At 39.2% G+C, this 23,984-nt stretch overlaps 1 protein-coding gene across 2 annotated transcripts in view; it reads right to left on the bottom strand.

Annotated features, from left to right (window-relative positions):
- The window catches only part of DEPTOR (DEP domain containing MTOR interacting protein), a 741,617-nt gene that overhangs the window by 682,888 nt on the left and 34,745 nt on the right, over positions 1 to 23,984 (bottom strand). For both annotated transcript variants that reach the window (XM_042461765.1, XM_042461766.1), the window contains exons 5-7: positions 19,437 to 19,615; positions 3,935 to 4,120; positions 880 to 1,014 (exon numbers count right to left, since the gene is read on the bottom strand). In XM_042461765.1, coding sequence (XP_042317699.1) covers positions 880 to 1,014; positions 3,935 to 4,120; positions 19,437 to 19,615 — 500 coding nt within the window. The remainder of the gene's footprint in view (positions 1 to 879; positions 1,015 to 3,934; positions 4,121 to 19,436; positions 19,616 to 23,984) is intronic.

The raw sequence follows: 23,984 nt of genomic DNA, 5'->3' as shown, positions 1-23,984 counted from the left end.
AATTATCCACATGGGTGGCTGATGGTTCAGTGTTCACAAACTTGGTTTCATGCATTTAATTATTTTAAAATATTGTGTCTATAATTACATTGTGTCTAAAATTACATTCAAGCTATGTGGAGAAAGTGTACACAAAACAAAAAGAAGTTCATGTTTAAACGTGAGTTCCATCTCCATGATATATTATGTATATGCAAATATTTAAAAAAAAACTTCAAAATCCAAAACACTTCTGGAACTAAGCATTTCTGATATGCTCAACCTGTTGCGCATCAGTGACATTAAACTTCTGCGCTATGGCGTTAGGGAAAAATTCATTCAGAGAGATGATAATTTCTGCCTTCAATCATAGGACTACCTCAGGAGACCACTTATCCAGTTCTTTAAAAAATAACCTTTTGGAATCTCTCCCCACTAATTGATACTTTGTTGTTGTTGTTGCTGTTATTGTTGTTGTGTGCTTCCAAGTCATTTTTTACTTATGACAACTCTAAAGCAAACTTTACCATAGGGTTTCAGAGGAAGAACAAGGCCACATAGCCCAAAAAACCCATAAAAAACTATGGATGCTGGCCATGAAAGCCTTCGACTTCACATTCTTCAGAGGAGTTTGCCACTGCCACCCTCTGATGCTGAGAGAGTGTGACTTGCCCAAAGTCATCCAATGGGTTTTTATGATCAAGCCAGGATTTGAACCCTGGTCTTCAGAGTCATAGTCCAATGCTCAAACCACTATGCCATGCTGACTCTCAAAGTAATACTCAAAAGAAAAGAACAAATGAATGCGGAGATGACAACAACCATCAAAATCCAATGAACTATACTGTGAGAACATATGCCTCTTAAGAGCAATCTGAAACAGTCCTTAGAAGTCCTTACCAGATTTGGGGTTGCACAGTACAGGGGGGCTGCCGCTGAGTGTTGGGCTGCTGCTGAAATACCCGCTGCTTCCACAGCTGCTCATGCTACTCCGTCTCACAGCTGAGACTATCTTTATCTCCTTGGTGGGACTTACTGTACAAACCAAAGAGAAAGGCGGAATATGACTATCGTGTATGAACCCTCTGCATCAACATATTCTACATCCATGGATTCAACCATCCACGATTTGAAAAAAATATTTTCCAAAATTCCAAAAAGCAAACCATGATATTGCCATTTTATATAAGGGACACCATTTTACTATGCCATTGCATTTAATGGGACATGAGCATCCACACATTTGGAACCCATGGGAAGCCCTGGAACCAAACCCCAATGGATACCAAGGCCCCACTGTAACTTACATTTATGATCAAAACTTGAAAATCTTAACTTTGTCCACACTATAAGTGACACTGGCTGTGAACTCTGGGAGTTGCAGTCCAAAAAGCCAACTTAACAAGGTCTGTTCATAATCACTTTCTGCCATACACAGGGATTCTGTAGCACGTTCAGGACCAATTAAGAGAAAGAGGTTTGTAGCTTAAGCTTTTGTAGACTCAGTCCACTTCATCAGACTTAGTCTACAAAAGCTTATTTCATAAATTTCTTTCTCTCAGTTAGTCTCAAAGGCATAACAAGCTCCCTTTGTGTACCAATAAAGACTAATGGGCCCATACAGACAGGCCAAAATAAAGCTGCTTCGGGTCACTTTGAAGATATGCTGTTTAAATGACACATGCATTTTAAGAGGCCAGAAGCTGTGCCAAAACTGCCCTCTTAGGACACATGCATCATTTAAGCAGCATACCTCCAAAGTGACCTGAAGCAGCTTTATTTTGGCCTGTCTGTACGAGCTCTAATATGACTATATTTTTGAATATGACTTTCTACATGTTAAACAAACCTTCTATAGATATTCTAGTGTTTATCATCAGTTTGATTACTAAATATCATGTTAATATAATGGTACTTTTAAAGCCTAGCATGATTTAGCAAGCAAAGCAACTTCTTTTCTAAGATTTCTCCCTCAGAACCTTCAGGAACCTTCTGAGGGACATTTCTAGTCTTGTTTTTTATATTGGCAGATGATGACAATTTCTAATTTTATATGTAGGTTGAAGGGTCAACTTCCATATTTTTAAATATTCAATTGCCTAACCATGGACAACAGCATATTGGAATGGGATAGGGCCTTTCCATGTTTTAAGGATTACTGTTTGCACAATATAAATGTAAAAATGTAAAAATAATATTGTGCAGAACACTCAGTTGTGCTATAGAAACTTCTTTTTCTGCTTTCTCTTTGAAATTAAAAATATATTTAAGCTCATCTAAGCAAGTGGGTTGCCCTAATTGTCCACTATTACCAAGGACAAAATGTGGAACAAATTCAAGACCAAACTGTAGGACAACTGCAGGACAAAGCTCAGCCCAAAATGTAGGACATTTAAGAAAAAGAGAGGACCTTAAATGTCCTACATTTTGGGCTGAGTTTTGTCCTGCAGTTGTCCTACAGTTTGGTCTTGAATTTGTCCTACATTTTGTCCCTGGTAATAGTGGACAATTATGACAACCATCCATGGCTTCAGGCAGTGGCCTCTCTACCATCACCTTTTAATACTCCTGAAGGAATGTGGCCCTCAGGAGAAAAAGCATTCCTGTAATGAAAGTAGGTTTAATTCTCATGTGTGAAAACATGCTGCATTGCAGGGATAGATAACCCCTTTTCTCCTGAGGGCTACATTCCTTCAAGAGTAATCTGTTCAAGGTACAAAGTGTAAATTCAGAGAGTACCTCTTTCAGCCACCTCCTTAGAAAATGTTGCTCTTTTGGACTACAAGACTCTGAATGCCCTTATGGCACCAATGGCCATCACTCCATCAAAATGGCTCGCTGATGGTAACATTCCTGAAGTTACTAAAAAGATTTTTAAAATGAGATAGGGTACTCGGGGGTACTCCTTTAAGATTCCTGAGATTTAAAAGGGGTGGGAAAATTAGAGACTCTAGGACGTCTTCTGCTGTTTAAAGTACAATCCTGGGCAGTGCCAGGTACAGCTCAGCTAGAAGATAGGCAGTGGTTTCTAAGACACTGCAACTAAGATGTCTCAGATTTAATAAAGGTCAAGAAAGCAGGGAAGAGCTCTCTTCTATTAAGATCCCTGAAGTAAAAATACAGGGGAAACAGGAGACCCCATTTTTAGATATGGCTCCCAGCAGTGCTTGGTACACTTCAGCTAGTGGTCAATAAAAATATGTTATCTGCAGTTAACTATACAGTTGGCCCTCAGTATCCACGGATTCTTCGTCCACTGATTCAAGCATCCACGGCTTGAAAATATTCAAAAAATACATAAATTTCACAATGCAAACCTTGAATTTGCCGTTTTATATAAGGGGCACTATTTTACTATCTATTGTATTTAATGGGACTTGATCATTCGTGGATTTTTTTATCCACAGGGGTCCTGGGACCAAACCACAGCAGACACCAAGGGCCCACTGTACGTATGTTTTGTCTGTCCTGCACCCTGCCCATGCCATTAAGGAAGGAAATATGGTCTTTAACAACTAGCAGAAAATGGGTACAGAGGTGGAAAATTTGCAGGTGGTGGTAGATGAAAATAGCAAGGGAGATAGCCAATTGTATCTTAGAGAGAAAGATATCCCAATGGTTTTACACAACCACCCAAAAGGCCTTTTCATTTATCCTGATAAAGCATGCTAGCATGGTAGGCAGGACTCAGGAAAATGTGTCTGCTTCAGATCCTATGCAGCTGGAAGGATAATATGAAGGAGATGGCCCCTAATATAACTCTGGCCCCAAAGCAAATCAAAATGTCAAAGGAAATCGCCAGCATTTTGAATTGTGCATAGAAACATAATGTGAACATTTATGCTGGAAATACAATAGATAATAATACAATAGCATTATTCCTCTTACTACCTTTACCTGTGGAGATACAGGGTTCCAGCAGACATCTCTAGTTCAAATCAAACAGATACTGTACCTGAGAGGAAACTGGTGTGTTTTTTGTTGTCATGATTCTGCTTGCGCAGGCAAAAGGGACTATCATGACTCTCTGGCATCTGGCGGGACTTCTCTGCAAGTAGCTCCATCAGCCTCCTTCTCCGACGGAAATTCATTCGAAATTGGTAGAGCAAGTTGCTGTCTACAAAATGGTGTTTGTTGGACACTGGGTGAGAGAATGAAACAGAAATTAGAAAGCCCTCATTTTACTGGGATATAAAATTAGGGAGAAGGCTATGATGTTCCAAGCAGCCCAACATGTGTGTGTTTAGGTATGGGAGGAACAATGGTCTGAAGAGGTCCTCCCAGACACATGCAACCATTGTCTTTATGTGACAAAAGGATAGTCACTGCAATTGCACCTACATTTACAAAAAGTAATGTTAGCAGTTATGAAGTAATTTCCTTTTGTCTATTCAAATCCAGGGGGAACTAGATGGAAAACTTACAAATGATCACCCTCATACTGACCATTACTGATTTGGGCTTTATCCAGGTGCAGAGAGATGGAGAGTTTTTAAAATGAAGGCCTAAATCTTTTATATAATTTCTCTTCTCCTACTTCAAAAATGTTTTTTAAAATCCTAACCTTGAAGTTGTTCTAGAAGTTCACATCATGATGTTCATTTCTTGCTTTACTATTTATGCTCAAAATTGCTAACACTGTTTAAAAATACCATGCGTGCAAGCCAAACAAACCACTAGCTAAAAATTAATAACTACTGTACAGCCCTTTGCATACTTATCTGGGAGTGTGCTCCACTGAACTCAGTAGTGTTTACTTCTAACTGTATAGGCTCAGTATGTAAGGTATACTGGATTTTAATAAAAATGTGTTTTGCCAAGTGAAAAGCAACCTTCTGCTTTTATTTAGAAATGCACACAAGGTTGCAGTATGGTTTTACTATTTAACTGCTAGCACTAATCACTATTTTACTATTTAACTGCTAGCACTAATCAAAGCAAATGAAATCCAGCCTCTCTTTATTTGCTTCATTTTTGGATCCATTACACCAATCTGTCAGTAGCAAGAATGATACTTGAAAGCCTTGCCATCACTCCATTTGCATGTCAAATCAAGAAGGGTCTCTTGCAGATGGCATAATCTTTTCTTTGAAAAAATGCGTTTGTCATTGTTGTGTACCTTCAAGCCATTTCTGACTTACGGTGACCCTAAGGCTACCTGCTCATATGGTTTTCTTGGCAGGATTTCTTCAGAGGTGGTGGGACATTATTCTCCTCTGAGACCAAGAGAGTATGACTTGGCCAAGATCACTCAGTGGGTTTCCTGGCCGAGGAGTGATTTGAACTCTGATCTCCTGGGAGTCATAGTCCAACCTTATAACCACAATATTGTTAAGGAAAATGCAACATGGGATATACAGTAATAGAAATAAAACATGTATGTGGAAGTCACAATGACTAAGCAAGAGCAATTAAGAAGCCACACAGGTGAAAAAGCTAATGTAATTTAGAAGTCTTGAATGTCAAGGACAGAATTGTAGAATGTACAATTGGAAACACCTGAGATTCATTAAGTGTACAAGGTGAAATGATGAAATACTTGGGTTGGTCTTAAGTATGAGTTGAACTATGTGAACCAATCAAAATGAATGTACACACCCACTGGGTGGAAACTGACTAGTGGGTGGTGATTAACAATGGCTATAATAATTGCTATGTTTGCCAATGTATTTTGTGGGTAGTTGGAGTAGTTTGGAGATTGTAGAGATTGTGGTTTGTAGGGCATATAGTATTAGTAGAATAAAGTAGATCTTTTATATAAGACTACTGAGTTGTCTGGTGTCTTGAGTGAAGATACAAGAGCCAGCAGAATCCTGGAGAAGTTTGGAGACATCTGAGGAAGAAGAGTGAGAAGGCTTGGAGAGTTTGTCAGGGTCTTCAGCCTATTCTCTGAAACTCTGCTGATCAAAGCTGGTCAGCACCGCTGCATAACAAGGTGGTGAGTTAGAGCCAGAGGTGAAGAGCTACAACTCCCATCTGCCTCTCAGCACTCTAAGATTTCATTGCTTTGGCATTCTCCCTCCAATATCTCACTGCTCTGCACTGATTGACAGGGCCACAGAGAACTCACTGCTGAATATTAAGATCAGGCTTGATAAGTCAGGACAGGGTTTGATATACTAATTGCTGTACTTGTACTCTCTGATCGCTTCTTCCCCACAGCTCAGACTTAATGCAAATATAGCTTAATAGAACTAGGTAGGTACACTATGCACCTGCAATGATATCTGAAAAAGTACTCTGCCAGGCCTAGGAAAGTGCTTGGTGCCAAGAACAACAATCCCTCTACATTGTAGAGTCTATTCTACAATATAGTGTACAAACACCTTTATACAACATGCTATGATAGTGAAAGCAAACACCAGGCTCAGTTTAGAACAGCAATTATCTGCAGCACACAGCAGAATGTAATTGCAGTAATTGCAGAGTGCCAATGATCGATTAAATTAACCTATCTCCCTTGTTGGTACTGTGCGATTACTGGTGGAATGGCAAGACAGACAGACAGACAGACAGATAGATAGATGATTGCTTATTTCACTCTTGCATATGAAATGAAAGTCTTCTCCCTGCTGAGCAAGATTTCAAGAGTTTTAGCATATTTGTTGGGGATTTCTTGCATTTCAGTTATATTTCTTTGCACAAGATGTTATCTTTTATGCACAAAAACATTGTATTTTGTGTCTCTCTTTGTGTCAATTGTGGCAACCTTGCTGTGGACTTTTAATATTGCCCCCTACCCTCCCGTCTACTAGCAGGGATCATTGTGGACACGCACATGGGCCAAACTGGAACATCTAAGTCTTAAATTGGACAGGCTGTTATAATGAAGTTAAGAAAGACAGGCAAAGGTTGAAGCAGTTAAGGCTGTGTTATTCCAGGTGCAGGCAGATCATCTGCCACTCTCTCTGCCAGTTGCACCTGCCACATGCCGTTATCATTATTAAAGAGCTTCCAAGGATCCAGGATCACTCTGTCTTAGAATGCCTTTATTTCAGTTTTCTGGTTTGCTTCAGTGCCAACATGAAGCACCAGGTGTACTTTCCAATTTTCCCTTAAGGCCTTCATTACGCTGAATAGTTTTGAAATAAAAATTGCAGAGGATGTTACATTTTGTAGCAATTCATCTCCTGGTTCCAAGATCCTAATTACACCACGGATGGTGTCTGATTTCATTATACAGAGACCAAGTGATCTCATAGGCCTGTTACAGACTGCCGAAATAAAGCTGCTTTGGGTCTCTGGAGGTATGCTGTTTAAATGATGCACTCATCCTAAGAATCTGGAAGCTGCACCAAAGCTGCACTCCAGTGCTTAGGAATGGAGTATGGCCTTGGCGCGACCTCTGGACTCTTAGGACCCATGCATCATTTAAATAGCATACCTCCAAAGAGACCCGAAGCAGCTTTATTTTGGCAGTCTGTAACAGGCCATAGTTTTGAATACACGTTACAATAACTGAAGGGAATTGGGTGCAGGGGGAGATCATAACTGTGTTAAGGGAAACCATGGCTCCATACCCTCCAGTACTTCATAGATGAAAATGGGAACATATTTGGCCAAGCAACATCGAAATGTGTTCAAGACAGAAAAATTATAAATGGGGAAGGACACAGAAGCTAGGAGAGATTGCAGCAGCCTGCTTTTGCCTGAGTCTACAAAGAAGGGCAAGATTGCACCCTGTCCTTCCTTTGTCTCTCCTCTCCTCTCTTCTGAATTAACTGTGTGCAAACTATCTTTGCACCATGTATTCAGCAAATGAAGAAAACCAAAGTTGTTAATACGGAAGAGCACACAAACTAGGAAAAGCTGCAGCAGTTAGCTTTTGCCTGAGTCTACCTGAAAGAGCAAAATTCTGTCCTCTCCTCTCCTTCCTAGTGTGTTAATTGAGTGCAAACTATTTTTGCACTGTGAACTTAATTAACAGCAATTGAAGTAAGCCAAAGGCAAAGGGGGAAAGTGAGACAAGGAGAAAGAAACCAAGACCTTTAAAAAGCAGCTGAAAAAGTGGGCCAATAGAAAATGAAATTGGGATGACCCTGTCAAACTGGGATAGTTGGAGGGTATGCTGTTCAGTGACAGAGCACATGATGTGAATGTAGAAGGCCTCAGATTCACTCCCTGGCATTTCAAGGTAGCACAAGATGGGAAATACCCATCTGGACAATCCTACACTGAACACATGGAGCATAACACTCCACCTATAGCTCCCTGAGTCCCAGCAACTGTCAGACCCTAGGAAGGGCCCCTGCTAAAGCAGCTACTTACTGGTGGGGAGGAAATGAAAGGGGAGAGGCAATTCAGTGGATGCAGCTGTCTCTAGTTGGAGGGGGGAAGAAATAAAGGTCCACTGGCAAATGAAGGGCACTCTCTGTTTTCTCAGCCCAAAGCGGCAGCATCTTCATGATCTGAATTGCCTTCCTCCTCCATGACTAAGCATCAGCTACCTCCCCCAGGCCTTCACAGATGTGGTGGGTGGGTACAAACAGCTATTGCCTCATTGCAAAAAAAGATACATGTGCATGCAAACCATTAATATGATACTGCCCAGTGTCTGCCAGAACAGCTATGCTTGGTGTAGTTGGGTGCACCTGTTATCAGGTAGAGTTTCTGATATGCCAGATATCAGAATTTCAGATAAGGCTGAAATTCCTTTATCAACTACCTTTTTTCTGTCACAAACACAAGCACACACTAGGGGAGGGAGTAGCCAGCTTGAGAGGGCAATTGGGTTACACATTGTAAGCTGCTTAGGGAGTGCTAGTTCATTGATAAGCAGTATAGAAATGTACTTGCTACTATAGATGGTCTTATAATAGAGGTCTGTAGGTGGGGACAGAAAGAAACAAAACCCTAAAGTTCAGGGATGATGCAGTTTCCAGAATGTGATTTTGTTTTCAGGATATGTATACACACACACACACACACACACACACACACACACACACGTATATGCTATATGTATATAAATTATGTAGTGTGAAAAAGCTCCTGCCTCCTTTCTTCTTTTTGTAATTTTGATTCTGTAATCTCATTCTGCTGCACAGGTTACTTATTTTTCCATTTCAGTGAATGGGGGGGGGGAATTTAAATAACATATTGATGATAGTCATAACTTTTTAAAAAGTACTTAGTTACTGAGAGTAGTGTATTAACAACGTGGCACTAGCAATGTGGTACATTTTAATTTTATTAAAAAAGCACCTCTGTTCTTCACCATGACAGATGTTGTTGTTAACTGTCCTTAAGTCAACATCAGCTTCTGGCAACTCTATGAATGAGGCATCTCCAAGACACCCTATCCTTGATGACGCTCTCAATCCTGCAGACAGGGCCATCTCCTCTTTGACTATCCATTTGGCATGTGATCTTCCCCTCTTCCTACTGCCTTCTGTCTTTCCAAACATTATTATCTTTTCTAATAAGATGTGTCTTCTCATGATGTGCCCCCCAAAAAACCTCAATTTAGTCATCCCGGCTTCTAGAGGGAGTTCTGATCTGATTTGTTTCAGGACCCATTTGTTTGTCTTTTAAGCCATCTATGGTATCTTCTCTTCTCCAGCACCACATCTCAAATGAGTTGATTTTCTTTCTATCAATTTCTCCAAACAGTTCTCACACCCACACATGGTAATGGAAAATACAAATGGCCTGAACACTGCTCACTTTAATTGTGCATCTTTGCACTTTTGGGTCTTATCTAGTTCTTTCATAGCTGCCCTTTCCAGTCCTAATCCTGATTTCTTGACTGCAATTTCCATTTTGATCAATTATTGATCCCAGATATGGGGAGTGTTTAACTATTTCAATTTCCTCATTGTCTATATTGAATTTGTGTAGATCCTCCATGGTCATTATTTTAGTTTTCTTAATATTCAGCATTAAACCCACCTTAGCACTTTCTTCTTAGACTTCCCTTAGTAATTGTTCCAAGTCTTTGTTACTTTCTGCTTGTATTATGGTGTCATCTGTATATCTTAGGTTGCTGATACTCCTTCCTCCAATCTTCACTCCTCCTTTCTCTGAGTCTAGGCCTGCTTTGTGTATAGTATTTTCTGCATATAAGTTAAACAAATAGGGTGACAAAAGACATCTTTGTCTCACTCCCTTTCTGATTTGGAACCACTCTGTTTGTTTATATTCTGTTTTTAATGGTAACCTTTTGTGAGGCTTATTGCTTCACCACCCTTATTTTCAAACTTGATCTGACCAGGCAAATGACTGGAGCAAGTTAAATTTATTTTTCCTTTCTCTCCTTTGGAATATCTCCAAATAATTGTTTAGAAAGCAGGTTTCACATAAATCATATTATCAAATGTTTGTGATTATGTAAAATATCAGAGTATTTTGGATGCTGCATGTTCTCATATTTTTTCATGGTTCATGAATCTTCTATGAATACATTTATCTAAATGCCAAATTTTAAAAAGCATATAACACTTTATTGGTTTATTTATTCACATGTAAAATTATAGAACAATGTATTGTTGCCCCTATTTATGAACTAATCACCTATTTTGCCCCATTAAACCTGTATCTTTGAATCTGCCTTACAATGTCAGGGGCTGTGCAGACTGACCTTAAGGGGCAGCCTGCAACCACCTTCATCTTCATCAGATTGGGTCCATGGCAACTGCATGCTGTGGCCCTGATCTGGCCTTTACAGGGTAAAAAAGGAGCCGCAAAAGTGTCTTCTTTTTGCTCCCTGGAAAGGGTGTGATAGCTGTGGCACCATGGCTTTAAGCCAGGTGTCCCTTTGTGTTGTGTCATGTAAATGCAGTGCCAGAGGAGTGCTGTGATGCCATGTGCTGTGTGAAGCAGTGTGTGGCATCACACAATCATGGGGGTGGAGTTGGGGCGTGCGTTGTATGGATGCCATGCCCGACTTGCCCCCAAGACAGCCTTAATGGCCGGTCTGCACAGGCCCACACTCACTATCATCCTGAATATAGGAAAAAGGGTTTCACTTCCAGTTTTTCCTCCCAACTGAATATAAATACTGTGCGTCAAAAGAAACAGACATATTAGAGAGCTTTTTCCTGTTCCACTTAAAAGTTCTGTCTGGCATCTGCAAATGCACTTTAAAAATTGTGGCATCAGTTGAGCAATATTTACTCTGATGTTAACAATCCAGACTTTCAGCTATTGGCATTCTTCCATCTCTGTATCAAATTCAGTTCCCAATATTCCACCCTTTTCTCCTAACATTTCATTATGCTTTCATCCACAATTGGGGGGGGGGACTCTTTTTGACTACAGTTCTCAGAATAACTTTTTTGGATTAAGATTCCTAGAATACCCCAGGATGATTGTGGGAGTTGTAGTCCCAAAAAGTAACTATTCAAAGGTCTGGTTTAGTGTCCCGAAGAAATGGGCTATGCCGAAACGAGCCAAGTTGATTCATTTTTTGATATGTAGTGGAGCTGTAAGAGAGTTTTTAAAAAATGGGTTAAAATTAGTAAATGGGTACAAAGGATAATAGGATCTAATGTGACTTTGAAACTGGAAATATTTTTGTTAAATTTGATAAGTCATGAGGGTAAAAGAAAAATTACAGTTTAATTAGGTCTGTGGTGTTTGTAAGACACTGAAAAATGAATATATTACTGGATTATATGGAATGGGTGGAAAAACTAATTGAAATTGCCAAAATGGAAAAATGAACCAACTTGGTGAAAATGAACATACTAGAATTTATTTTAGATACTTGAGGACCCTTTATAGAACTTATGAAAAGGTATCAAGGGGAAATAACTACTTATGAATTTGAAAACTAGCTGGTGGAGTATGTATTTCACAACCTGAGCACAGAAAGCAATGCTGATGAATGAAGACAATGAAGTTAATGAAGTTAAAGTAGATAAATAATAGCTGTTACTTTAAAGTAAAAAAGGAAGAAAGTAAAAAAGTAGATCAACACAAGGAATATTTATGATTTTTAATGATATTCTAAGAGAAGTGGGAAGTCTTTATTTTAATTAAATAAGGAAGGGTGAGATGGGATTGGAAGCTGTCAACTTGTCATAAATAGGTTTGGCTGTATAGAGGAAGGCTATGTATTAAGGGGGGAAACAGGGAAGGGTCAGTGTTTTAGTGTGAACGTTTATATGCTTTGTATGTTTTTGAATGTTTATATGTTTTGTATGTCATTGTATGTTTTAAAATTTCAATAAACATGTGATAAGATTTGTAAAAAGATCCAAGATTGGCTTATTATAAGTAGACCCATTATGGGAGTTTGGTAACTCTTCACTAATGTAGGTCCCATTGGATCAGTGGATCTGCTCTAGCTGGTGCTAATAATTGCATTTAGTCCTTGATCCCCATGAGCAAAGAACAATTTTATTCCCTCACCTCAGCTGTCATATCACACACCTTTGATTTATACAAGTAATTTTTTTCCCATTCACTCCTATTGATAACATATTTTTCTCCTTAGAAACAAAACAAACATTTTAAACCCCCCACTTTGCACCAGTTTTGCAATTAGAATAAAATCTGTTTATACACCATGATGCTGTCTAACCCAGGAACAACAAGATGGGGAAACGATGTACTGAGAAGCTGCCCAGTAGGTTCAATTTTCCTAATGGTGGGACCTCTTTTGTGACAGGCTTTTCAACAGCCTAAGTTTCCAAAACACTGTCATCATATTATGTCAAGACTTACAAGATAAATATATCAACATTTATACTCCAACCTTGGAGTTTATATCTTTCAGTTCTTTGCTAGCAACTTAATTGGGGAAGCAGACTTCATTTTATTGATCATCATGCTTATTCAGAAGTAAAAATAACCAAGTTCTATCATATACTTGAGCAGCTGTTTATAAAGGCAATCTATGGGAAGCAAAGGCATTTGTATTTTATACTCAGTTACTAGCCAAAGGTCACATTTAGCTTTTTCCAGGCCTCAGATGAAATACCAATTAGTGTTAATTTAAATTATTCTGATGACACTGACATACAACAACAAAAATGGCCCTTAGAAATTAAAGTCAATTTGCCAAAGGATATATAGTTTTTACTTGCAAATAGAATGGATTATGTACCGTAAAAATTACAGTATACAGATAATACAATGAATACTAAGCAGCTGTTGTTTTAAATTAAGCCTGCAATTTGGAAACAGGATGCACGGGGTGGGAATTCTAATTTTCTAGTTGTTTTAGACTTCCTGAATGTACAGATGTTGTAATTAAAACAGATGCTGTATTTATCTGCTTCCGCTAAATCCATGATTATTCCATCTCAGAGGCTGAGAATAACAAATAGATTTGGTTACTTTAGACAAGCAGCAGAACTTGGAAATGTTAATTGTGAAAGCTAACATTTTCACTTTGTTACTTTTATTTTTAAAAAGTAAATCATTGGTTGTTGCTTTTTATTTCCAGTGTGTTCCTAATGCTTTGAAATGACTAAAAATGTGAAAAATGACCCCAAATCAGAAGTTCTCCAAAATGATTTCCCAGAGTATTATTTTGAAATAATGAATAAAATTTTATCTTCTAAAATGTATGCCACTCCTATTTAAATGCTTAATAGTAAAAATGTTATCCAATTACTGTACTTTAAAAAAAAAAGAATAATGAGTTACTCTTTACATATTACTTCCAAGCCCTGGAAACTACAATGAACTCTATAGAAAAAGAAATCTTCCTTCAAAGCAAATTTCCTACTGGCAATGTACTAGAATTGAAAAGCTTAGTCCCTAGGACTTAGCCAGATTTTATACAACCACTATTCATCCCCAAATCCTTGGGAATTCAATAAGCGCTCCATTACTAACATCAAACTGAAACAAGGGTTTTGCATGAAGCTCTGTTGGCTTCAGTTTCAGGGTGTTACCATTATTGCCTTGCCAAGAGAAACCTTGGTTAACTTCAGCCAGAACACTGTGGTATGAACTAATCAATGGCCTTGGGGTCCAGCCAAAATTTGTGGTTGCTTGCAGGAGGGAAAGTGTATTATCTCTGATGTGATACAAAAGTATTAGTCTGAAAATCAGTATGCAAAGAGATCTAGTAGCACCTTTGAGACTAATTGAAAGAAGTTGGGAGCATGGGTTTTCGTAGACTTGAGCCTACTTCTTCAGCTGTCTCTATGCATGAGAGGAGACAGGCTCAAGTCTACAAAAAGGCATGCTACCAGCTTCTTTCTCTCAGTCTCAAAAGTGTTACTAGATCCCTTTGCATCTCTGATGTGAGAACACCTCCAAACACAGTGAAACAGCAGGGGTAATTCCCCATAACTTTCCATGCCCTAAATAACTTCAAAGCACAGTGTAACAAAGATAAAACCTAAGTCTCCTTCCCCAAGCTTCACAATAAGGCAGGCAGAGGATGGTCCCTCTGGAACAGGGGTAGGCAACCTGCAGCCCGCGGGCCGGATGCGGCCTGGCGAGGCCTTGGGACCGGCCCCAGCCTGGTCCTGCCGCCGATTGCCGCCGGGGCCTTTGGGGGGCAATTGTCTATAGAAGCCTCAGAAACATGCATTTATATTAACATTTTTTAAAAAATCTGCAATTTTTTTCACGTGTCCTCCATTTTTTAAAAAAAGTGTCTTCCATTTGAAAATTTTGTCCTACATTTGTCCTGGTTTATTTATATATTTAATTTTTTTTTAATTAATTATTTATTTTTTGGCTTCGGCACCCCAGTTGTCTGAGGGACAGCAACCCGGCCCCCGGCTCAAAAAGGTTGCCTACCCTTGCTCTGGAATGTGGCCATGCTTCTGAACCTTGGCATGGTAAGCAGATTTATAAACCCCACAACTGTTACCACTTGAGTGGCAGGTGTTAGGCCCATGGAGGGGGGGAGTCTCCCATCACCCCTCCTCTTTTGATATCAGAAACTCAATAAAGCATAGGCTGGACACCCCTTCCATGACCTTGTTGTGGACACCATTACTATAAAACAGTGTCAGCATAAGGAGTTGCATGAAGGTCCTCAGCTTTGATTGATTGATTCTGGACATTTGGAGGAGGTGAGGCGGTTCAACACTATAGACCAATGGGCTGCAGATATATTATAAACAAAGCACTGGCAACCTTGTGCGCTAATCCTCTCTGCCTGGAAATATGCGTGCATTGCTACCCATTCACACCTCAGCGTCACCACCTTGGAAAACAACTTCAAAGTATTTCCTGAGTATTTCAAACCCCATTTCAAAGAATTTCAAGACCATTTGGTCTTTCAACCCCTCGAAATCTACACCTGAGGCACCTATTTAGTATAAATCTCAGAACATTTTAGCCAGTCTTCACTTAGTCCAGTAAGCAGGCAGAATCTCTGCCGGTTTTCAGCACCTCTATTGCTCATCACCCCCCCCCCCATTTGTCCCAGCAGTGACTGAGTCCTCTTTTTGTTTCCAGACCATCTGCACTGGAATCAAGATCTGTTTAGGTGCAGTATCACCATTAGTGAAGCCTTACTCTATTCCAACCTAACACCTGATTTTGTAGTCCTTGTGTGTGTGTGTATGGTTGTTTGTTTCACGCACGGATGTTGATTTCCCCATTTAAATAAAACTCATTATCATTGGATGTCTGCCTCTGGAGTTCTATATACCTCTGGACTTGGTATACACTGGGATCCATCCACTAGAGTAAATTACCTGGCCACCACATTTGAGCGAACATAATTCCCCTAAGTAAGCATATTGTTTTGGACTGTCCTACTCAGGCCAGGTCCACATTCAGGGTAACACAGGCATATGTTTCACTCTTCTCTAAATGTTGTTGTTGTGTGCCTTCAAGTTATTTCTGACTAATTGCAACCCTATCATAGGGTTTTCATGGCAAGATTTGTTCAGAGGAGGTTTGCTATGGCCTTTCCCTGAGGCTGAAAGCATGCGACTTGCCCAAGGTCATCCAGTAGATTTCATGGCTGAGCTGGGAATCGAGCCCCGGACTCCAAAATCATAGTCCAACTCTCAAACCACTATGCCACACTGGCTCTCATGTTCTTTTAAAATATCTTAAAATGAGGCTTGTTTAAGACACAGGACCATTCAGACTACATGATTATTGCACTAAATTCCACTTTAACTAGTATAGCAACATCCTATGGGCTGCTGGGGTTTGTAGTTTGTTAAAGTACAATACTCTCCATGGTTAAGACTTCTAAACACTCCTAGCTCCACTTCAAATCTCAGGAAACCATAGGCTGAACTGTGATAGTTTAAGTGGAATCATAGCACTATAATTGGCCCATGGTCTTTGTGGTAATCACAAGGAGTGGCTGTAACTCAACATTGCAACACAGATTTGGTCCCTACATCTCCAGGTCAAGGCAACAAAGAAGTCTGCCTGAAAGCTTGCAAAGTGCCTGCCAGTCAATATTGGCAATACTAGCAAAATAGATTGATGTTCTGGTTCAGTGTAAAAAGGAGGAAGGAAATGAGAGGGGAGGAATGTAGCAGCACATTTAAAACTCATGGGATCCATGACTGGTGATTTGATGTTTAAAAACTGCCTCCCCTTCCTTTCAATCCCTGGAATGGTTTTGCTTTGTTTTGTTTTAATTAAGTGATGGATGAATGAACAAACATCCACTGTGATGCTTTACTTTGTTTTTGTTCTTGAAAGGCAGGCAGCCTGTGTGGAGGCAGGCAGAGCAGGGAAAAGGTTATGTTTTTGGACTCCAGCTCCCAGTATCCCTCAACCAGCATGCATTAACTAGAGGATCCTGGAGTTGCAAACCAAAAAAGTAACTTTTCTGGTTTCTGGGGGCAATGGCCAGACCAGACTACTATTCAAACTGTGTATAGGATTCACACAGCAAATCAAAACTCTGCACCAACTTTCCCACTTTTGCATTGTTTCTCTTCATCACCCTATGTTACCTCTCCCGTCTGTCTTCCTACCTGGATTGTGTTCTGAAGAGAGGCAATGGAGTTTTGCTTTCTATGTATGCAATGCCCTTAGCAGTTGGCACTCGATAAATCAGAAGTTAGCATCAAGAGTAATTGCACAACTATGATGTAAACTGGCAGGAGTTGCAGCCTTATTTCCATTCCAAGTCCAAGGGATGTAAGATTAAAAACCAAAGCAAAACCTCTTTGAGCCAGTTGTAACTCAATCCCTTCAAGTACTGGTATTGCCAAAGGGCAACAGTGAGTGAAAGAGGAGACAGCCTGCTACAAGTAAATACAGGACAATAAATGCTGGATAAAGCCTATAAATAAATTATCACATTACAAAAATGGACTTCTGCTGGCAACAGACATAGTATGATTCAGTCTCATTAGCAGCAGTGGGGCCTTGGGCAGCTAAGACGAAATCCCATTCTATGGTTTTAAATTGGACTCTGTTGTTAAAAACATTTTGTTAGACCATGCTCTCACTTGGCAGCGTGTACTGATCTCCATATTTTGTGGTAGTGAGGACACTACTCCATTAATGCCCCATTAAGATTCTCTACTGTAGAGAACTGAACAGGGATGAACTGTTTGTTGTTGTGTGCCTTTAAGTCATTTCCAATTTATGATGATCTGAAGGCCACATTATCACAGGGTTTTCTGGGGCTGAGTGTATGATTCAACCAAGGTCACCCAGGGGATCTCCATAACTGAGTGGAGAACTGAACCCTGATATCCAGAGTTATACTTCAGCACTCAAATCACTATTATGCCACATTGGTTCTCGGATGAATCTTATACCCTCCAATTGCCCCAGTTTGGCAGGGATAGTCCCCATTATTCCTCTCCTGTCCCAGTTTTTTCAGCTGCTTTTAAAATATTCCAGTTTCTTTCTCTTCCTCCCATTCCTCCCCTTTGTACTCAGCCTCCTTCAATTGTTGCAGACTGAGTTCAAAGCACAAATATAGTTAACTCAACAGGAAGGAAAAGAGAGGAGAGGCCAGAATTTTACACTTCCCAGTGGGATTAGGCAAAAGCCTTTCTTAGTTTGTGTGGTCTTCCTCATTAATACCTTTGTCCATTTAACCACATGTTAATGTTGCTTGGTCACACATATCCTGGTGCTCAACTGTGAAGTGTTGGAAAGTATGGAATTGTTCCAAAGAGTCTTCATGGATTTTGCCAAACAAATAGTCTAATTTCCATGAAGTCCATTCCCCTTGTTATGTTGGGGGGAGAGGGGGCTAATGAATTAAAACAACAGGATTTTCTTAATTATTCCCAATCTCTACTTGTGTCTCCTGCCCTGCCTCACACACCCCTCCCCTTTCTCCCTCTACTTCCTTTCTCGCTAACATGTGGCTGGGACGGATAAAGATTTTGGCTAGAGGTCTGGACTGAGAGCACTTGCCAAGAGTTTTAAGCACCACAGGGGAAAATAGATTATGGTGATTGAGGCTCCTGGTGTTGGTTCATACAAAAGGCCCAGCCATAGACCTGTTTTATGAGTGGCAGCATAAAAATTAAATAAATGAATAAATAATAAATAAATAAAACACAAAGTAAGATAGTCAGAAGCAGAAAAATCTTTCTCCATGAACTCAGTTTCAATCTTGTAGCCTCAGTGAGACTAACAGCCTTATCTCACAAATTTTTATTCCATTACTCAGGTAATAAAATATTGATGATAACCGAAGCCTAAGAAGATTCATAAAGTCACAGCGTGGCAGGAGGAAGCAAAGTATGTCTTCTTCCTTCAGCGCTAGTCCTCTAACCATTTCAAACCTGCAGCAACTACAGCAATTGAATCATCGATAATCTGTTTTAATTCTTCCTTTTTCAAAAACAGATGGATGTTTAATCCTTCCTTCCTTCCTTCCTTCCTTCCTTCCTTCCTTCCTTCCTTCCTCCCCCCCTTTTCTTTTTTTAAAGTGATGGACATTACTAATATGGAGAAAAGGGAGAGAAGCATTGATTTTTAACATAATTTATCATTGCACTGAAAAGGATGTACAAAACATTGCTTATGACAAGATGGCATTATGTACTTCACAGACCCCAGGAAAAGGTATACAGCTTAATACAATGTACTTTAAACTCAGTGAAGCCTACGCTGCTTGATTTCTTGCCATAATGATCAGTAAGCACTACTCCATTATTCTTCTGCCTTTTTCTTGGATCAACGGCTGAAGACTGGAAATAAAAACTACTTAAATCCTGGGAAAGTTTTGTAGTGAAATGAGCTCTTGTTTGCAGCTCTGAAGAGGTTTTGCATGAAACTAGCATTCCGGTGTGCAGCCTGGAAAAGTTTGGCATGGGACAGGAGTTCTGCTTTGTTGAATTTTCAGATGAAACAAATTAAAAGTTCTAACATTCTAAGCTCTGGAAAGAAGGGGGTGTCAGGGGGAGAAAGAGAAAGGAATAGGTTTATCCACTGTTAGCTCTGATCCTGCCAACTACTAGAATGTGGCCTCCGATATATTGTGGTCTTCAAGAGAAGAAACCTTCTCCTCCTCTTGATTAAGCAATACATGTTAAATTATGGATCCACCTTATATGTTTCTTTATATCTATTCTAAAGCAGACCATGTTTCTCACCATGCTGTATAATTCCATGCTCTAGCAGTCTACGGCCAAGTTGTTCAGCTTCAAGTCTTGTGGTGGCCTCCCCTTCCTGGATCAACCAATCAATAAGCTGAGATGCCATGAATGTACGCTCATATTTTATGCCTTCCTCTTCCCTGGCCTGTAAAAGTGCATTTTCAGTATTCATCAACCTGCAAAGAAAGAAAGGAGGGGAAGGCAAAGTGCACATGTGTAGATTAAATTCCAGAAATATACTCAAGGTTCTGATTATATGTTCCTTTGACTTTATAAAGGGATGGGCCAAACACATAAGCAGTTCAAGTGACTGCTTTGAGCTAGGATTTAAGAGTGCTGTTGGGAGGATTAACAAAGAAAAGTACATGTGCTCCAGGACTGGGAGAGACTGTAAATCAGTGGCAGTGACTGTGCATGCCAAAGGTTGTGTGTTCAATCAACAGCATCGTAGAAGACTATAAACATATAGAATCACAGAATAATAGAATTACAAACTTAGAATAGGCTACATAGGCTCGTGATACAACACCTTGCTCAATGCAGGAGCTCCAACTAGAGCTGTAGTTCTCAAATTTTGGTCCTTCAAGTGTTTGTACTTCAACTCCCAGAAGCTCCAGTCAGCTTGGCCAATAGTCAGGAATTATGGGAGTTGAAATTCCAAACATCCGGAGGACTAAAGTTTGGAAATCATTGAACGAGACTCAGTATCCTCACGAGGGAGCTGTCCAGCATCTTTTAAAAGATGTCCAGAGAACAAATCCCCACTTCTTCTCTAGGTAATTGGTTCCATTACCAAACTGCTCTTACCATCAAGAAATTCCTTCTAACGTTGAACCGAAATCACCCTCCTGTGACTTAAAACCATTTCCTTACACTCTCCTCTCTATTACAGTCCTCTAGATATTTAAAGAGTTCAGTCATGTTACCCCTCAGTTTTCTGTTCACCAGGCTAATTGTGCCCAACTCTCTCAATCTTTACTGCAGCAAAGATTGATACCAAACCTCTGAGTTCTTCAGTGCAAGACCACCCTATATCACTTCTAGCAATGGAGGAAGAACTAAGTAGTACAACATATGCTTTGCATGCTCATGGTCCAAGTTCAAAGATTCATACCAGATTTCCCCAATCTGTTGCAATCCAGATGTTTTCAGCTACAATTCCCAGCACCTGCAGCCCATATGGCCAATTATTAGAGGCTATCAGAACTGTACTCCAAATCATATGGTGCTGGGTAGGGGAAAGTTGTGTTATATGGTATGTTATATGGATAACACTTCCGGGATGCTGCATTCATAATAATTTGTGCCCCAGCATGCATTTTGTGTACGTGCACAAAACAGGCACATGACCATTGAAGAAAAGCTGGTAGAACATGGGGACTCAGTCTTCTCACATTATTTCTGACAAGAGCAGAAGCCACAACAGAAAAGAACTCAAGCAGCACAAGAATGCCCCAAAAGGAATAGCATTTTCTGCTATTTGTGGTCCTTTCTGTTGTGATTTCTGCTCTCCTGACATCATTCCTTTTTGTTTTTAGTATTTCCTAAGTCAGTACATAAGTTAAAAATAAAAAAGTAGCTGTGATACACACATATAACATATATGTAAACTTACTAACAAGATGAGGAAGGCTACAGACGCCTATTGAGTGGTGGCAGTTACTGACTTCTAAAGCTGGCCAAAAACCTGGAGCAGAATCACTGCCCCACTGACATGGAAGGCATCAGCTGGCAATGCTACTGAGGATACCTTTTTTTGGACAGCTATTATAAATGACTACAAAGCAAGATCCAGCTCTACGGCTGCTGAACTAGGAGTGTCTACTGAAAAACTGCATGTTTCAAGTTGCAAACACACCTTGAGGATTTCCACAGTGGCTATCTGTCCATTACTCTTATGTAATACAAGATCAGGAATCTAATGGAAAGTAGTTACTTCCAATGAGTGATTCTCTTTTAATGGGGGGGGGGCACAAAATACACCCTTCAAAAGCAACATAACAAGTGGTAGCAAACCATTTTAGATGGTTTCTAACAAGCTATTTTTCAGGCTCTATGCTCCACTTTTCTTTTCTTTTTTTAAAGAATGAAAAATTAGCTCCAAAAACCTGGCTTTCCAAACTCTACATGTGACTTATTTAAATCTATAATAAAACTGTCTCTGTGTCAAACATTTCAATGGGGAATAAACTGGCACTTGTTGGTCAGTTCACTAATACCCAGCCAAGTAGGGTATGCTCTGAAGTAGGAAAAAGTGAACAAAACTCTGCCAAGACTCCAAATGAAGTTGGTTTTAAGCTATGATAACAATCATTACAAAATTTCAAAGACTTCAGCTGAATCTGCACTGCAGAAATAATGCAGTCTGATACCTCTTTAACTGTTTTGGTCCAATGATTTGAAATTGTGGGATTTGTAGTTTTGTGAGAGATTTAGCCTTCTCTGTCAGAGACCTCCATTACCACAGCAAACTACAAAACCCAGAATTCCATACTACTGAACCATGGCAATTAAAGCATTGTCAAATGGCATTATTTCTGCAGTGCAGATTCAGTCTATGCCTTTGAAATGTTGCATAGTACAAAATCAATTTAATTTGGGGTCTTGGCAGAGTTTTGTTCACTTTTTCTTACTCAATAAGATTCAGCCTTATTCATGAGGTTATTAGAATCACTAGCTCTTGGAGAGAGAACTAGAAATAAAGTTGGAGTGACTAATCTGTTTATGTCTCCACAGTGGACAAACTTCAACAGTCGCAACAAGTGCAGATGTAAGGTAAGCATGCAGTGATGATGGGAAAGGAGGAAGGAAAAATAGAAACAAATTCCCAAAGGGTCCTTTGACAATCATGAAGGAAACCTTTAGTCTTCATGGGACACGCTGTTCTTATGTAAGTAGGTAGGAAAAAATGCTGAAACAAGCAGCCCAAATCAACTCCACTGCAACATCGCAGAGTTAACACAACTCAAATTCAACCAGTCACTGACATCATAATAAATCTGTATAGTAATTAAAGCAACTGTATGCTTGGCCCTTCAAACAAAGTATAAATTCTCAGTAACCACATTGGGATGAAAATGTGTCATAATGAAGCCATAAATCCTAATATCAAAGGAAAACTTTGTGGGATGCAAATTTTTAGAGAGCCAATTTATACATTCATCAGAATATGTATTTTTAAAACTGTTTAAAAATTTTAAAATTATTGCAAGCCACCCACAGATTTAGATTGATATGTAATATTTCAATCAATCAATCAATAGTTTCAAGAAGTAAAATTTCTCCCAGAATGTAGGGACATATTTAAATAAACATGAGGTTTATTAACTTTTCAAAACCCAGTTTTTCCATGTGTGTTATGTGTGTAATATATATGAATGCCTTGCTCAAAAAATGAAGCAAGCCTATGAATTTGGTTAAATTTCATTCCCAGCTATGAATTAATACGTGCTCAAAACCCTTCTCAATAAAGAAAATGCAAAAATGATGAAGATACTTATAAGATTCCCTGATGATATAAAATTCCTGACTTAATGCTGATTTGAGTAGAACCAGATGGATGCTGGCTTACGGCTAGTGCAAAACGTTGTATGCCAAAACATGCTAAGATACATTAGTAGAACATCTTTAGCAGAAAGAATAAATAAATTGACCTGAAACTGAAGCTCAGAATATATGGGGTTGTTTTGGGGAAGAGCATCTAATTCCTTATTCTTTCCAATATAAAACAAAAAAACAAAGAAATGTTCTTCTTTTGGTAAAATGTCTTTCTAAGTAGTTCTTCCTTGGGCTAAAAATCAGCATTCAAACCTCTTTATTAACCAAATCAGGGTTTGTTTGTTTTTTGTATGTGTGTGTGTGTCATGTATCAGGTAGAACATCTTTTAATTCACGTTCCTCATTTTTTAAGAACCAGGCTTTGGTACTACACATTTGCAGGTAATGACAATTAATAAGTCCTTAATTTTAGCCAGGGACAAAATGTTCTGGGTGTCAAGTGGAGATCTGACCTTAACAGAAAAAGGAAAGAGGGAATTATATTTCCAGCTGCTAGGTAATAGGAGAATGTAGAGATAAACAAACCTGTCTCATTTGCTTCTGGAAATATTCACATTTTTCAAGCATGAATCTGTTCCAACTTATCTCCACATTACAGTTTGAGGTGGTCTTGTTTTATTCTACAGAAGTTTTACATTTTTAAAAAAGGTATATGTCTTTGGAGAAAATTTCCTATAATATATATTCTTCTTTTCATATTATTTTTGCTGATCTATGCATGGATGTATGCAATTTTCTCTAATGTAAACATTTTTATGGTACTTCTTTAAAAAGAAGACAGTGAGGAAACAGAACCAAACTCTGGTTTAGTGCTGGTATACCTTTAAGAACTATAGTACTTTGCAAAATCCTGTGGCATATAGGAAGCAAAAGGTAATTTTGTTCCAGATCATGAATGACTTCAGGAGCTACAAATTATAGACTTAATTAAAATGCTTTCCAAAACAAATGCGATAATGGCTGCTCACAAACGGGGATAATTCCGTT

This window comes from Sceloporus undulatus, chromosome 4 (genome assembly GCF_019175285.1).
Source record: "Sceloporus undulatus isolate JIND9_A2432 ecotype Alabama chromosome 4, SceUnd_v1.1, whole genome shotgun sequence".
NCBI classification, from domain to species: Eukaryota; Metazoa; Chordata; class Lepidosauria; order Squamata; family Phrynosomatidae; genus Sceloporus; species Sceloporus undulatus.
Note: the sequence above shows the minus strand (reverse complement) of the source record. Positions and strands in the feature narration are given on the sequence as shown.